The sequence below is a fragment of the Phragmites australis genome, chromosome 3 (assembly GCF_958298935.1).
Source record: "Phragmites australis chromosome 3, lpPhrAust1.1, whole genome shotgun sequence".
Lineage (NCBI taxonomy): Eukaryota > Viridiplantae > Streptophyta > Magnoliopsida > Poales > Poaceae > Phragmites > Phragmites australis.
This window is the reverse complement of record NC_084923.1, coordinates 5,740,102-5,756,333: the sequence shown is the minus strand read 5'-3', so window position 1 is coordinate 5,756,333 and position 16,232 is coordinate 5,740,102. Positions and strand designations below refer to the sequence as shown.

General features: G+C 46.3%; 2 protein-coding genes across 2 annotated transcripts; one reads left to right on the top strand and one right to left on the bottom strand.

The window, feature by feature from the left end:
* Positions 1–688: 688 nt before the first annotated feature.
* LOC133910922 (E3 ubiquitin-protein ligase Os03g0188200-like) lies at positions 689–1,922 on the top strand. Its single transcript, XM_062353158.1, has one exon. The coding sequence runs from the start codon at positions 787–789 to the stop codon at positions 1,828–1,830; it is 1,044 nt and encodes a 347-aa protein (XP_062209142.1). The 5' UTR covers positions 689–786; the 3' UTR covers positions 1,831–1,922.
* Positions 1,923–5,482: 3,560 nt separating this feature from the next.
* Positions 5,483–15,345, bottom strand: LOC133911775 (protein DETOXIFICATION 27-like). The gene is made up of 8 exons (XM_062354175.1): positions 14,863–15,345; positions 8,346–8,887; positions 7,760–7,846; positions 7,584–7,640; positions 6,526–6,764; positions 6,272–6,390; positions 6,047–6,133; positions 5,483–5,907 (listed from the first exon to the last, which is right to left on the bottom strand). The coding sequence occupies exons 1-8, from the start codon at positions 15,172–15,174 to the stop codon at positions 5,860–5,862; spliced, it is 1,491 nt and encodes a 496-aa protein (XP_062210159.1). The 5' UTR covers positions 15,175–15,345; the 3' UTR covers positions 5,483–5,859.
* Positions 15,346–16,232: the final 887 nt, after the last annotated feature.

Sequence of the window (16,232 nt, the reverse complement as noted above, 5' to 3'; positions counted from 1 at the left end):
AGACAAGCAGTTCCGACCAGGCGGTGATTCATGGAGGAAATTAGGTAGGCTGAAAACTATAGTTCATTTGGAATCTATTTTTTTTAGCATTTGAAATGAGTGAAACCGAAGAACATTTTAGCAGAAATCACTCACACCCACTCAGGTAACATATAGAATGAAGGAGGATATAGATCAGACTAGAATGACGTTTAGTCATCGATAAGGTGAAGAGCTTGTTGTTGAGGATATGAAATCTTTTTTGCTTGTTGTGCTGCATGAAAGCTCTTTACAATCGTTCTCTCTTCTCTTTTGTCCGAAAGGGGTGTTTACTCTATAATGTATAAATTGTTTTTTCTCTAATTTATTCCTTCTAATAAAAAATTGGTAAAGCTCCTGCCATACTTAAAAAAAAAAAACTGGAGTTCATCGGCATTCGTCAGCATCAGCATTAAGATTGAAGAGCGAGATAAGTTTGTTTAGATTCTTCTTGCCGCTAAGGCATGCATCCACGAGTTACCAACCAATAAGCCAACCGAGTCAGCAGCACGGCCACGCGGCCCCAAACCTGCTCCGTCGAGTCCCATCTGGCGCCCAGCCCGTTTCATCACCGGTCGCTGACCAGGCGGCCCCGCTCGCCGCGCGACACGCTCACTCGCCACGCGCGTCCCGGTCTCGCGTACGTTGCACATTGCACGTCCGCGTAGTTAACACTTCCGGTTCCTTCAAAACCTCTCACCGACCGGCCTTTCCCCACACCACGCGACCAGATCTCTCCGGCCACCGGCGATCCACCCCTCGACGGAGATGGCAATGGCTCGGCGCCGTGTCACACCACAACTCCTCGTCCTGCTCCTGCTCCTATCCACCGCGGGACCGTCGCTGGCTCAGCTGAACAACAGCACGAGCCATCACCGCTCCAAAACCGCCGGCGGGTTCACGCTGACCACCGCCATCGTGCTCGTCGTCCTCATCTCCGCCTTCGTCCTCCTCACCCTCTTCTCCGTCTACATCAACCGCTGCGCGCCGGCCCGTCCGCCTCCCCCGCGCCGTTCGTTTCGTACCGCGCCTCAAACAGCCGACGACGGTGCCGTCCACCCGGTCTGCCGATCGCGCGGCCTCGACAAGGAGATCGTTGAGTCTTTCCCCACCGCGGTGTACGGCGACGTGAAGGCGCGCATGGCGGCGAAGTCGGGACCGCTGGAGTGCGCCGTGTGCCTCACCGCGTTCGAGGACCACGACGAGCTCCGGGTGCTCCCCGCGTGCTGCCACGTGTTCCACCTGGATTGCATCGGCCCGTGGCTCGCCGGCGCCGTCACGTGCCCGCTCTGCCGCGCCGACCTCACCGTGCCCTCGGCTCCCCCGTCCACCGAGAGCTGCGACCTGACGGCGCGTCAGGAGACGGTGCAGGAAGAGCCGGAGGAGGAGCAAGACGAGGCGTGCCTCGCGGGCGCCTTCACGCCCGAATCCGTCATCAGCTTCGGCGCAACGCGTTCCCACGAGTTCCACTACCGAAGGACGCAGTCGGCCATGGACATGCCGGATCGGCACACGCTGAGGCTGCCGGAGCACGTCATGATGGAGCTCGCCGCCGTCCGGAGGCACCGGCGGGCCGCGAGCCTCACCGGGTACCCCGACGCCGTGGAGAGGACGCCGAGGTGGCTGGCGTCGTTCTGGCGGTCCATGTCATGGCAGCGGCAGAGCCGGACGGATTCGGATGCCGTGGAGGAGCACGGTGGCAACAAACGGGTAGTTCCGATCACCGGAGACTCGGCCGAAAAACCCAGTGGATCCGGGTCCTGTGGGGAAGCAAAGGAGAAGCCGGATGTTGACGCGTTAAACAGAGTCTGATTTTCTGTCATACCTATTTTTAAAATGAACCAATCAAATGTCAACTACATGTATATTAAGATATATCACATAAAAATAATTTTATAGAAATAAATACTATATTTTTAAACAATAGCGAAACATCAAGATGAAACTCTAATGAAATCTTCAGCGCACACCACAGATAATCGACTAGGATCAACGCGACCTATAACGCTTTATCTTGATTATAGTCCTCAGCTTTCTTGATCTCCTCGTGGTCTTCTCCAATTGAGTATTATTTATTATTAAAAATAGTAAGTATGAATATATATCATACTCTGTAAGTGTGGGAAGGTATGACATGCGAGCTTAAGTTAAGAAAGATTTAACTCAGATTTACTGCTTCTATGCCATCTTATCATAGACTAAAAAAGACTTACCACTCCAATTTACTATGTGTGACACCAAGACTTTATAAGGTACAATTCATCGAATTCCATCCGACTACTAAACTCATCAGATATTCTATATATTACTACCAACTCATCAGATTATCACCACCTGATTATCAAAACCAACCATCCAAGATCCCCCTTTAATCATGAAGAAGTACAAGCCCGTTCTTGATTGTGAGCATAGCTGATATATCAATTTTATACTCTGCAGAGGTTGCACACTTCACCTAAGTCATGATTCTCGTGTTGTTTCACACTTTCGAGGTATAGAGTAGGGGTCTCACTGCAAGACCTTTACAAAAATGTCTCCAAATCTGTGTACATCCATTAAGGTTTGCTAATAGAGATTCTATTCACTGCAGAGTCACTTCTTATGTCACTCAACAGCCAATTGGTGCGTACAGAACAAGCATACCATCTAATTAATTGGTCAGGTCGTATCCATATAAACTTCATGATCACACTATTGTATCGGGTACTCTAAAGCAGTTCTTAGGATCTAAAGCAGGTACTTGTACATCACCCAATATGCACACAACAATCATACCAATCAAACCAACCTGTCTAGATCCCTATATTCCATATTTCTACAAAAGATTACCTAAACTAGTTCATATTGTATAGACCAATTAACAGATTAATATTTAAACCACCCAACTCAATAGCATGACTAAGTATTTCTATCATTGACACACAAACTACAACACAAGTAACAAGGATAATTATGAAAGTATCTAGTAAACCCTAGCAATGGGATTTGTATTGACAAGCATGCAATTACAAATAAAAGACAAATTTTCCTATAATAGAATCAATGTGATCAAGGACACTTGTCTTTCTTGAAGTGCTGCTCAAAGGTCCCTGAAGTCTTGATCTTGAATATCCTTAAACGGCTCCATGACATTATCATCTACACACGAATAGAACAACACACTAAGAACAAGCGCAAAACAAAGCTAACACAACAACAAATGCTAAGATTGGCTAGGTTATAAATTTAGAAAAGTTTAAGCATAAGAATCGTCCAAATCGAAAGTATGACGCGGAAGCTACAGCTAAACGAATTTCTCAACGACTAAAAACCATGAAAAATATTTTTTTTTCTGGAATTAAACTTAATTTTTGAAAAGCCTAAAACATTTATTTAAATTTTTTTGAATTATTTTATAGCATAAAAATGATTAAAATAGTTTTATAGAATTTTTTGCATTTTTTCTAGAAAAAACTATTTTATATGCAACAAAAAATATTAAAAATATTTTCTTTATCAAAGAAAACATTTTTAAACATCAACATAATTAATCTAGATTTTATAAAACTATTTCTAAATTTCTAAATTTATTAAAAAAATTTCTAATCATAATAATTTTTTCCATAAAGAAAAACCTATTTTCATGATTTATTAGATTTTTGGAATTATTTTTCTATAGGAAAATAGATTTATTGTGCCACCCTGATGTCATGAGGCTGACTGGGCTGGTGACGAGCCTTGATTGAGCGCCACGTAGGACAAAACGATGATGTGGCAGTTTGCGTGGCTCTGACGTGACGGTGCTGACTAGTATTAAGACTGCTGACTAGGCAAAAACGAAGAGTTATTTTACGATCTAATCGTTGTTGTTGGTTTTTGATCTAGCAGTGGATGAGCATTTACCTTGGCTCCAACTCAGCGTCAACGACAAGCTTCTGCGGTGGCGCTCTTCGCCGGTGGAGCATAGAACGGTGTTGCGCGGCCCGGACTTCGATGACGAGCGGTGGAAGAGCACCCCCAGGCGACGACGGGCTCATTGGGGTACACGTTGGCGTCGAGGCGGCTTGGAGCGGCTCGGTGATGACTCAAGGCAGCAGAGGATCGTCAGAGAAAGCAGGGAAGGCACTGCTGTGGTCGAAGAGCTCCGGTGAGCGGCGGAGAAGCATCCTCGAGTGTTGGCGAACCCGTTTCGGTGGCATGTGGTTATCGGGGAGCGACAGAGGGACATGACAGCGGTAAGGGACTACTGCAACGGCTCGAGCTAAGCGCAGGAGCTCCTGGGCGGCGCTCGGCTGTCGGAGATGGCGGCGATGATGATGCTTTGGCTTGGAGGGACGTCGAGATGGGGTGCGAGATCGATAGGAGGGCTCGATCACGATTTAAATAGAAGGGAAGAGGGAGGTTGTAGAGAGGGCACGGTGTGGAGATTGTGTGGCGTCAGACTCGGCGGCCTTAAGGGAGAGGTAGGAGGAGGGGGATAACATGTGGGACCTATGTGGTAGAGAGAGATGAGATGGGAGGAGAAAACAGACGTCACATTTTCTTTCATGTATTTGTATGTATCGGTTTAGTACAATACTGTAGAATAAAGAATAGTTTTAGGGCGTCTTCAGCAGAATCGGCAATATCCCTGTGGTGCAGTGGATGTCGATCGGCATGGCAGGGCGAGCGCTCCAGTGGGATCGGCAACGAGCGGCATAGTGATGCGGACTCCTTTCGGCGACAACAAATTTACGGATGGAAAATGGAGACTCTAACACTGTTCATGGAGGATGCATGTGGGTTCGAAGGGAGATGGAGAGTAATAAAAGATAGGAAATAGAATAGCTGCTGGAGATGAAAAAAAATATGAGATGTTGTAATAATGTTAGAGGGTGCTGTAATAGTATTATAGAGGATGAATTTTTAGAGTATCTACTGGAGATGATCTTAGATTGTCTTAAAAAAAAAGAAGGCCTAATTGCCCTATTTCATCCGGCTACTTGCACCAAGATGACTAGATTGAGTGTACCCGTGTACATAATAATTTTTCCATGCCTCTCAAACAATTTTATGATCCATATGTAGGCTATTAAAAATCATAGTTGAATTTGCTCACAATTTTGTTTATTATGGCCAAAAAGATTACCACATCAGTTTCTTGGAAGGCTTTGAATGTTTCCAGCCGTACCACAATTTGGATTCGAGACCAGGCATGAGATAGGACGACTGTCAAAAACAACACCGGCGGCTGCCGGAGCAGACTTGGCCTGTGGTCAAAGAGAACTCTATGGAGAATGTATTCCGTCAAAAACAACGTCTGCTGTATATTGTAGTACGCCAAAAAGTCAGCTCCTTGGCGACATTATTGGTTGTCCCAAGCTGATCGGCGGTAGCATGATGTCGACCTATCGCATCGGGCATCACCGGCCTGAGCTCATGGCTGGTCCGTGGCTCCGTGCAAGTCAGTATAACAAAGTGATTTCAATCATGCAAGCCACAAGCCGAAAACAAGAGACACGATTCGATTCCTTCGTATCAGCCCAATAATTCAGTTTTTCATTTGCTCTCAACTTGCCATGCTCGTGTTACATCGCATTGACACGAGAAGAAATGCACTGTGGTGACCGGAGGACGAAGGCTACAAATTTGTACTGTACCGTGAAGCGAAATCCCAAGCTATCAGAGCCAAGCGAAGCATCCGTCTTGGATCAAGCTGCACACGAGCTGTCCTGTTACTTAGTTTCTCTGGAGCATCTTGTTCTTCCAGACGGCAAAATTTGGGGATCAATCAGGACGCAGCAGCGAGGATAAACACGCGCAAATCAACACACCATCCAAACAAATACAACGCTGCTCCTATGCACACAGCAGATTCCGCTCTCACCGAACTTGCGACAGCTTGTCCATGCGCGTGCTTGCGATCAGGGCCTGCCAATGGCACAAACGTCCAAATCGTTAGCGTATTTGCACTCAGACAACACACAGAAATATCCGATTTGTTTCAGGTTACATGGAATTGTTTGCTAGAATTGAATTGGTCAGATGAATGGAAAGCTTCCCGGCTCACCTCCTTTTCCCAGTCGCAGCGAACAGTTATGATGCCCAGGATGAGCGTCTGGACAGCGGTTCCGCCGATCATGCCTGCCCAGATTCCCTGCAAAAGTTTCGCACAAAGAAAGTTAGGCGGCACGAAGAGAGACTACCAAGTAATTGAGCTTGCATCGCTCACGATTAAGCTACAAGTGCGCACTTCAAAGTGAAAGAGGCATGCACCGCACGGTTGAGTACGTACCAGGACACCAAGTTTGAAGAGCCACCCAAGCAGGATGCCCATGGGTATGCCGATGAGGTAGTAGCAGCCGATGTTGACATAGGCCACCATGGATTGCCATCCAGACCCAACAGCAACACCTGCATTTTGTGAAGACCATACATGGTTGGGTCAGCTTGAGCTACTAGGTCAATAATATTAGGCCTGTTTTATAGTAAAGGCCCATGATAGTATTTGAGCCTTCAAAGAAAAAATCGGTGCTGACTAGTACTCACCCGAGAGGACGGGCTGAATGCTGTTGAGGAGGATGGTGAAGGCCAGCAAGATGGAGAGATTATCAACGGCGTCCAGCACTACGGAGCTGGAGGTGAAGATGAGCGCAAACTTGTCATGGAGGCCCATGATAAGCACCCAGAAGAAGAGCCCGATCACCAGCGAGGTCATCGATGACACGATCGTCGCGAACCTAGCGCCCTTCCCGTTGCCGGCGCCGAGCTCGTTGGCCACACGCACACTGCAAGAATCGACCAGCATATCCAAAGATTAGCGATTCTTTTTACCATGGTGGTGAACAGCAGCTGTACAAATAGGTACTGTTCTCATGCTGAACAGCTTTTGTTTTATGCACGGTTATTAAGTCCAGACACGAATTTACACTCTTGTTTCCTGCAAACAAATGTGACACTTCGTTCACGCACATACTGTCCATTTACTGGAAAAGGCGAAGCACATCAAAATGATCAAGGAACAATAATCTGAATCCTCGCAAGAAATAAAAACTTCCGAAGGGGACAGTATGCCTGGATTGAGCCAGCGAAGAAAGCAATCTACATACTAGTATTTGTGAAGTGACTATAGCTCATTTGGTTAAGGTTCTTACGGTCCACTCAAGTTCGAGTTCCAAAATCGATACATGAGCCATATGGTCGCCGGCCTCCCGGGAGCAACGATCACGCGTGCCTGCGCTGCGCAGCGCGCACAGTGTAGTGCACATTGCTATGCTGCACAGCTGGGGTCTGGTGCAGCGGTGACAAGGCAATAATGAGGGGCTCGTCTAGAAGGCACTGTGTGCGTTTCAGAGAGAAAGAGGAAAGGGAAGAAAGGCGAATGAATTGACTGAATGGAAAGCTAACTAGTAGCCCTAATGCCTGCTGTGGCAAAAATAAGGACCCCGTGCATCGTGGCCAATGATGCTAAGACTGCATGCTTTATCATAGAAAATTGATCACACATAGCCTCTAAGAGGCGACGGGTTGATACTTGATGAGAAAATGTATACGCCTGTGCTTTTTTTGTTTTGGGTAGAACACGAAAGGTAGAACAGTAAGATTACCCGGTGCCCGCGAAGAATGCCAGTGGAATCATCATCTCCCACCCGTTAATTGTCATGCTGCACAGAAGAAAAATAGCACATTGTCCATCAGACAGTAGTCACCAATGCGGCTATTATGTTGTTTCGATGAACACATTTTGGGCTGTTGAGAGCTATTCGAAGAATGGAATAGTTACCAGATGGAGAGCGCATCCACTGCAATAGCCGCGTTCTTGAGGTTTCCAGTCAGCAAGATGAGGATTCTGTAGTACCAGTTCTCCAAGCTGCACGCATAAGAAACTGTCAGTACAGTTGATGCGTTTCTGACCAAACAACTTCAACGCAAGCCTTTCAGTAGCTAGCGTTGAAACGTTATGTAGCTATACATGTGTTTGTCTGTCCATGTATGATGGTAGGGAACCCCATTGCCAACCGCTTTCAACAAGCAGGTCGGCACAGCGGTAGCCAACACATCACATGCAGGCATGCAGCGAGCCAGCATGCCACTATACGTGCCATCAAGATCTCACTTCATATGAACAAAGCCACAATTGTAGAGGTCAAAAAATGCATATCAGTATGCCTGCTTATAAAAAAAATGTTCTTTACCAAGGTATGATAGAAAAATGAGCTATTAATTATCTTTCATAAAAAAATGTACCAGTATTCATGATTTAGTAGCAGTATGGATATGTGGTTTCAGTTGTGTCATCTTCAGTAAGCAATCACTGCAGCATAACAGAAGACGTGCACATCAAATGGAGAACGAACACACGTACGTACCATAGCATGACACCGGACGCCGAGGACAGCTTGACGAACTCCCACATGCCGGCGAACGCCTCAACAGAGAAGCCGTGCCACGTCTCCGGGCATCCACCGCAGGATACGTAGGCGAATAGCATCGCCGCGGTCGCCCACCACGAGAAGTTGAGGGTGAGCGCGATGCCGACGAGCCCGAACTGGAACCTGGAGATCAAGAGCCAGCTGAGGAGGATGTGGATGCAGAGCGCGACCGCGGAGGCGGCGGCGTTGACGAAGTTCTTCATCTGGCACTGCAGGAAGCGCTGCAGCGGGAAGAGGAAGGCGAAGGAGAAGTGCAGCGGGATGAACCAGACGGAGACCTTCCCCGCCATCGCCGATAGCTCCGGCGGCTGCCCCGTCAGCAGCAGCACGTCCTCCGCGAAGAAGTACATGGGTAGCAGCAGCACCGCGCACATGAAGAGCACGATCCACGACCGCTGCATGTACACACCCATCATGTGGAACTTCTTGGCGCCGAACGCCTGCCCGCACAGCGTCTCCAGCGCGCTCGCCATGCCAAGCTGCACGAGCCATATCGCACCAACAATGTAAGCGGTGCACACAGTCAGATAGAATAATCGCATATCCCTTTCCAAAGAAAAAAAAGATTAATTACTCATCTTTAAAAAATCATTTATACGTAGGCGAAGAGCATCGCCGCGGTCGCCCACCACGAGAAGTTGAGGGTGAGCGCGATGCCGACGAGCCCGAACTGGAACCTGGAGATCAAGAGCCAGCTGAGGAGGATGTGGATGCAGAGCGCGACCGCGGAGGCGGCGGCGTTGACGAAGTTCTTCATCTGGCACTGCAGGAAGCGCTGCAGCGGGAAGAGGAAGGCGAAGGAGAAGTGCAGCGGGATGAACCAGACGGAGACCTTCCCCGCCATCGCCGATAGCTCCGGCGGCTGCCCCGTCAGCAGCAGCACGTCCTCCGCGAAGAAGTACATGGGTAGCAGCAGCACCGCGCACATGAAGAGTACGATCCACGACCGCTGCATGTACACACCCATCATGTGGAACTTCTTGGCGCCGAACGCCTGCCCGCACAGCGTCTCCAGCGCGCTCGCCATGCCAAGCTGCACGAGCCCATATCGCACCAACAATGTAAGCGGTGCACACAGTCAGATAGAATAATCGCATATCCCTTTCCAAAGAAAAAAAGATTAATCACTCATCTTTAAAAAATCATTTATACTAGGATAAATACAACACCATAATATGAAACATGTTTGAAGAGTGCATGCGGAACCGAAATGTAAGTGTTTCGCATAGATACTTCTGCAGCAAAAGATCATAACGATGGATAATTTGACTTATCGTGGATGGCCACACGACCCCACATGCAAACTTTGTGGTAGCACTAATGAAACAATACTACATTTATGCAAAGATTGCTTATACACCAAGAAGGTTTGGGCATCGGTTGCCACTTGGTTGCACCTAACCACCCTGCCAAGCCTAGTAGACTACCGCGTGATCAAAATATAGTGGCGAGAAGTAAGCAGAAGGGTGAGCAGAACAGCATGGTGGCGCGATCAAAATATGCTGGTGACTTATTTCTTGTGAAACGTGGAGAAAGAGCTGAACAGGTGAATGTTTCAAAACCAAGCCCAACCACCAATGCACGTGGCTCACGGCATCAAAGAAGATTTTGATGAAAGTAAGATGGTATTTCAGGGATAGGGCAGTAGCAGCTCTTCCCGTATAATCATAACTAATTCACATCTTTGTAGTTACTTTAATGGTGGTGTGTGCGTTGAGCTTGCATCTGGTGAGCTCTAGGTGAGGTTATTGTGGCTCTCTTATATTTCTATATTTTTATTTTTCTACTCCTCCTAATAATTGACAGATCTCCTATCGTCCAACTCGTAAGTAACTCGTAAGTTGCGGTGTCCATCACGTAAGGAAGAGATAATCTAACTTTTTTTCAGCTGTTCATAACTCCATAAATGCAGAGGTGCAGATTAAGTGGAAGTAGATCCATATATGTTTTTATTATGATTATTTATTTATGTTAAGATTTATGTTATATGAATGGTTGAAAAAAATATGAGATAGATAAGAGAATTAACAAATGAATAAATATCATGCGAGAGGAACAATGAACGAGATTAGATATGCGTGGAAGTAGATGTGAATTTGGAAGTTGTATTTTCCGAAGGTGTGCGCAGCTGATGTGAACGCCGACAAGTGGAAATGATTCAAAGGTGCAAGAAAAATAGTGGTTGGAAGCCAGAAGTCAAGAACTCCGTTCGCTTTCGATGGCGAAAGAAAATGACTGAAAATGAGAGCTCCTTCTGGTGGCCTCATAAAGGCAGGTGAATCAGAGTGGACTGGTGTGGCGTTGGGGCAGTGGGAGGCTCCGAGAGGATCAGACGAATCAATTTCCTCATGTATTCTGGAGGTTTCCAGTTCGAGAATCCAGAGGCTTCCAGTAATCAACATCAAATGAAAAAGAAAATCATAACATGAACGGACTACTAGTGTTTTTCAGTTGGGCAGAAGTTATACTCCCATATACTTATCTTCATCCTCGCAGGTCTTCCTAAATGGACTGTCAGGTCCGAGCTTTAAACACGTCAAATTTCCATTCTTGCAATCGACCCGCTACAGAGGATGATCTCGTTGGCCGAGCAGCAGGGCATCCTCAACCCACTTCTGCCTCGTTCCGCAAAATTAAGATGCTCCCTTTATACGGATGATGCGGTGATCTTCGCAAACTCGAACAAAGAAGAGCTCCTCGTAATACAAACTCTACTAAAGGTTTTTGGAGACCGCTCAGGGCTAGTGACTAACCCTACCAAAACTGAGATCTACATGATTTGTTACGACAAAATAACCACGGACTAGATCTTAGAGGGCTTCCTCGCACGGTTTGCTCATTTCCATGCAAGTATTTGGGTCTCCCACTACACACAAGATGGGTTAGTTGAGTGGATGTCGAGCCCCTCTTAGACAAAATTGGGGACATGCTTCCAAGATGTCAAGGAAAGCTCTTCTCCCTTGCTGGTAAAGATACTCTTATCAAATCAATTCTTTCCTTCCAGCCTACTTACTTCTTAACAGTTCTCTCTTTGCAAAAGTGGCTTCTTAAGAAGATTGATAGATATCGGAGAAGTTTTCTTTGGAGGGGGAAGACCCGAACAAAGTATGTGGAGGCCATTGTCTCGTCAATTGGCCAACAGTGACAAAGCCAAAAGATCTCGGTGGCCTCAACATCATGGATCTTTGGTTTTTTGCTAGATCCCTAATACTTCAGTGGCTATAGTTCCAATGGCAAGAGGATAGACTGTGAAATGGTTTTCCAGTACCTTGCGATCAAATGGATATTTCCCTTTTCGACGCCTCGACAAAAGTAACAATCGGCAATAGCGAGAGGATCCTTTTGGCACTCTAGTTGGCTTGATGGGCAATAACAAAAAAAAAACATAGCGCCTCTCATTTTTGCAAAGTCCTCGAGGAAAAACTTCATGACGAAACAAGGGCTCTTGGAGCATAGATGGCTTCGATATTTAAACCAAATCGCAACCGAGCAAGAGCTCCTCCAAATCCCTCACCTTTGGAACTTGCTGAAGGATCAACAGCTCCAACCGGATTTGAAAGATATAATATGCTGGCACTGGACCAACAGTGGTACTTACACTACAAAAAGTGTGTACAAGATACAATTTGTGGGCCAAATAAAGAAATACAACATGCAACCGGTCTGGAAAGTCAAAGTAGAACCAAAGTGCAATTTTTTTTCCTAGGTGCTACTGCAAAACAAAATTCTAACTGCGGACATTCCTGTGAAGAGGGGATAACCTCGACAACAAATATGTCATCTTTGTGATCAAGAAGAGGAAACACCTACTCACCTATGCAAAGATTGCATCTTTACATGACAGGTTTGGTCACAACTATCTATTTGGTTCCATCTGCCCAACCTTCCTCACCTTTCGTCCTACTACACCACCATGGGCTGGTGGAAGTCAGCTTCGTGCAGAATCAACAAAGAACTTCAAAGATCCTTTGATGGTTTGGTCATTACTTTTTGGTGGAATATTTGGAAGGAAAAGAACGGTAGAATATTCCAAAGAGCTGAAAGTACTGTGGAACGGATCAAGGAGCAGTTAGACACCTTCCGCTTGGCTATGCTAGGTATATAAAAGGGATAATGAATCAGCTTAGGCTTGCTGTTCGAGAAGATGTTGTTGGCAGCTTATTCGGCCACTAGGAGGGTCCTGAGGGTGGACTAGGAGCAGTTGCAACAGGTTTTCATGTTGATGCCATTCCATTCTCAGGCAAATATGACAGTGTTGTTGGTGTTCTGGGTGCTCTTGAGGCAATAGTGCGCTAAAAATATTTGGTTTCCAGCCAAAAAGGTCTTTGGAGGTTATTATGTTTAAATCATAAGAGCCTACACGAATTGGAACTAGCTACTTGGGAAGCCGTTTAATGACAGGGATTAAAGTGCTACCTCAATCCCTGAGAAAGGTAGTGGACAATCAGAATGTGTCCCATATTCCAGTGGCCAGTTTTTGTCATTCTACGTTCTAGTCTAGAAGCTGGGCTTCGCATCTCTCTGAGTACGCAATTCACAGGCAAACATCGTCACAAGGCAGCAATGTGAAAAATACCAGGTAGCTGCTGAAGATGTTACAAGCTACAAGAACATGTAGGTTTCTTCGTGACTCTGCCTTCCTAATGTTGTGTGGTCAAGTGTTGTAGGCACAACCATGCAGGGGTGGAGCTGAGCAAGCAGCTTCTTGTGTTCCCCGTAGCGTGATGCTTGATTGTTTGTTTTTGTCATGTCATGTAGTGGTGCAGGATCGATCCTTATCTGTTGAAGGGGACTCCTTTTGTTGTAAGAGTCATATTTGTTGTTTTCCACTGCTTCATGTTTTTGGACTTCTATTTTTCTTTCTTAGACTTTTCTCCTCCTCTAATAAAATCGGCAAACCTCATACCATCCTTTAAAAAAATTCTACATAAGCTACGAATTATGAATTACCAAAGTGACCGTTGTAAAAGATGTATTCATCCACTGCAAAAAATATGTAATGTTTCGTCATGATTAAACTGACCACGAACTTGCCCAATCCGATGAATGACAACTACCCCCACAGATTATTCAGAATGAGTTAAGCTGACAGTCCTATAATTGACCTTTAACGATTTTATATGATAAATAGAAACTTTTTTTGGAAACTGAATGACAATAGCTGCAAGTTGGGCAAACGGTAGCCAACAGAATAAGTACAAAAAATTGTCCGTGGACCAAAAAGTCGAGGACCCAGACAAATGCCAGGTGACCTCAATCAGCCGCGGATCCACCACAGGTGCAATGGTTCTTATATGATGAATGACAACTACCCCTCGGGAGTACTTGAAGTCCCTTTTACTTTTTGGATATGGAAGAGGAATCAAAAGAGAAGAAAAGGAGAAAGAAGAAGAAGAGTAGAACTCTACCTCATAGTTCTAAATCTACTACCAAGCTCAATGGAACAATTTCTAAACATTGGGCCTGCAACTAACTATTCCTGCATAAGAAATCCGAAGTCACGGGCCTTTACATCTTTCTATACTAGTACTGTAGTTTTCCATCTGTTTGACAAAAAGAAGACGAGGAGAGGAGAAAGACAAGCGAGAATTTCAGTACGCTGCCTGGAAAGGTACCGGCCAACCATATCTCAGTCGAAGAAGGTCACATCAACTTGAACACTCATCCTTCGGTTTGGCATCATGTTCATTTACACGATTGATTGTATTTGTATCAAGAACTATCCAAGTACTCAGTTGCTGCATTGCCTTTGCAAACAGTCACGTTTTCTGGTGCTACAATTAGCTGTTGTACTGTAGCCATCCAAAAATTGGGCTCCTTTTTATTGTCGACATGCATGTCGGCATGTGTGTACTACAGATGAGATAGCACCAGATAGGCAAAGACCAGGCGGCCAGTATCGTGCACTTGCTAGGATACGTAAATGCACCGTGTTATGTCTATCAAGTTATTAGGTAGTATACCGTATAATTTGGCTCTATCTAGCCACTACGTTCCAAGCCGCACATGTCCTACGTATGCTTGCTCCGGAGGTACGAGTATTAACTCAGTTGGTTAGATTTTTTTTAACCTGTTCACTTTAGTTTAAATTTCAAACACGATATGAATATTCATATTTATAAAATATTTATATATATTGAGGTCTTAACATCCTGTTACTATAGATGCCGAAAATTATACTTTCTTCATTAAAAAAGGTCGGAAAAAACCTTTATTTATCTCTTTGATCGCAACTAATGTAGTCCACTTATATGGTATACTAGTATATTCGAGTAGGAAAAGAAATCTTAACCGTATTTTTTTGGACGGGAAAAAACTGAGCCGGATATTCCTTGGGGACGCCGGCCCCCAAAGATAGCACCAGGCAACGAACCAACGGAAAGTTCGATCGCAGACAGTCGAGAGATCGGAACGAAGGAAGCGATCGATGAGTGATGAATGAGCGGAGGCGTACCATGAGGCCGAAGTTGAAGCCGACGACGACGGTGTTGGCGATGGAGATGGCGGCGAGCTCGAGGTCGCCGAGGTGGCCGGCGAAGGCCTGCGTGATGACGTTCATGCCGTAGGTGACGACGCGGCTGAAGATGGCCGGCGCCACGATCACCCACAACTTCTTCGACTCCTCCCATGCCCTCCGCCCGAGCTTACCGCAAGAATCGCCCTCGCCGTTGGCCACCACCTGCCACTCCTCCTTCACGTCGCCGTCCAGCAGCGCCACCCGGCACTCCTCCTCGTTCCCTCGCGTCGCGCTCTCATCCGTCGCCATCTTATCGATCAAAGCTTTTATTTCCTTCCCCTCTCTCCACCTCTCCAACTGTTTTCTGAAGGCCTCTTCCCTCTCTATCTCTCTGTCTCGCCAAATTCGAGCGTGAGGGAACGGCGGTGGCAGGCTAGCCTTTAATAGGCGTGGCGTCGGGAGTTGCGTGGCTGTGTTGGCGAGTCCAGCCAGCGCGCGCGGTAGAAGAAGAGACGAGCCGCGCGGTCAGGAGTGGGCGGGGGCCTGGGTTTCGGCACGTGGTTGTTGGGTGGGAACCTCCCGTGCTCCCGGGGACGTCGGACGGACGCGGCCGCCTTGCCTAACGAGTCCGGCACCAACGCTCGCGCAAAACCTAAACCCCGACGTGTGACCTGCAGACCAGACGAAAGCCTAGTCCGGTTTCCTAACTGAAGACGGTGACGTCATTGATGCCGCTTTTCTCCCTTGAGGTGTCGTCATGGTGCCTCCTGTATTCAGAGGATTTTTCAGTGAAAACCCAGGTCTGGGATTTTGGACGGGGTGACGATGGTGTCTTCGATATCCTATGTTTTTGGAGGCTGGATCCGTATGAACTTTCTTGAAAGACACTACTATAGAAATTATTTTTAGAGACGGTTTATAACATATTTTTGCAAATATTTAATGTATCCATCTGTGATCAAATGCCTGTGAAAATAGACGATTTTCACAGGCGTAAAATAGACGGTTTCCACAGACGATTCTTCAAGTGAACCGCCTGTAGAAATGGTCTTCACAGGTGATTCTCTCAAGAAACTGACTCTGGAAATGGATTTTCACAAAGTGAATTGCATGTGATAATCGGTCTCCGAATCGATGTTTTTGGTAAAAAAACAAAAAACATTTTTTACTTGAGGAACCCCGCGACCGCGCTGTTGCAAGTCAATGGCCATGCTATATTTTTACATAGTTTTTAGTTTTTGCGTTTCATGAGAATCGAAACCGTGACCTCCCTCCCCTCTACCCTCGCGCGTGAAACGCCTTACCACCTTACCTATCAAGTAGTTGTGATTGAAACATGATATTTTGTCCTTTTATCCTTTTATGCT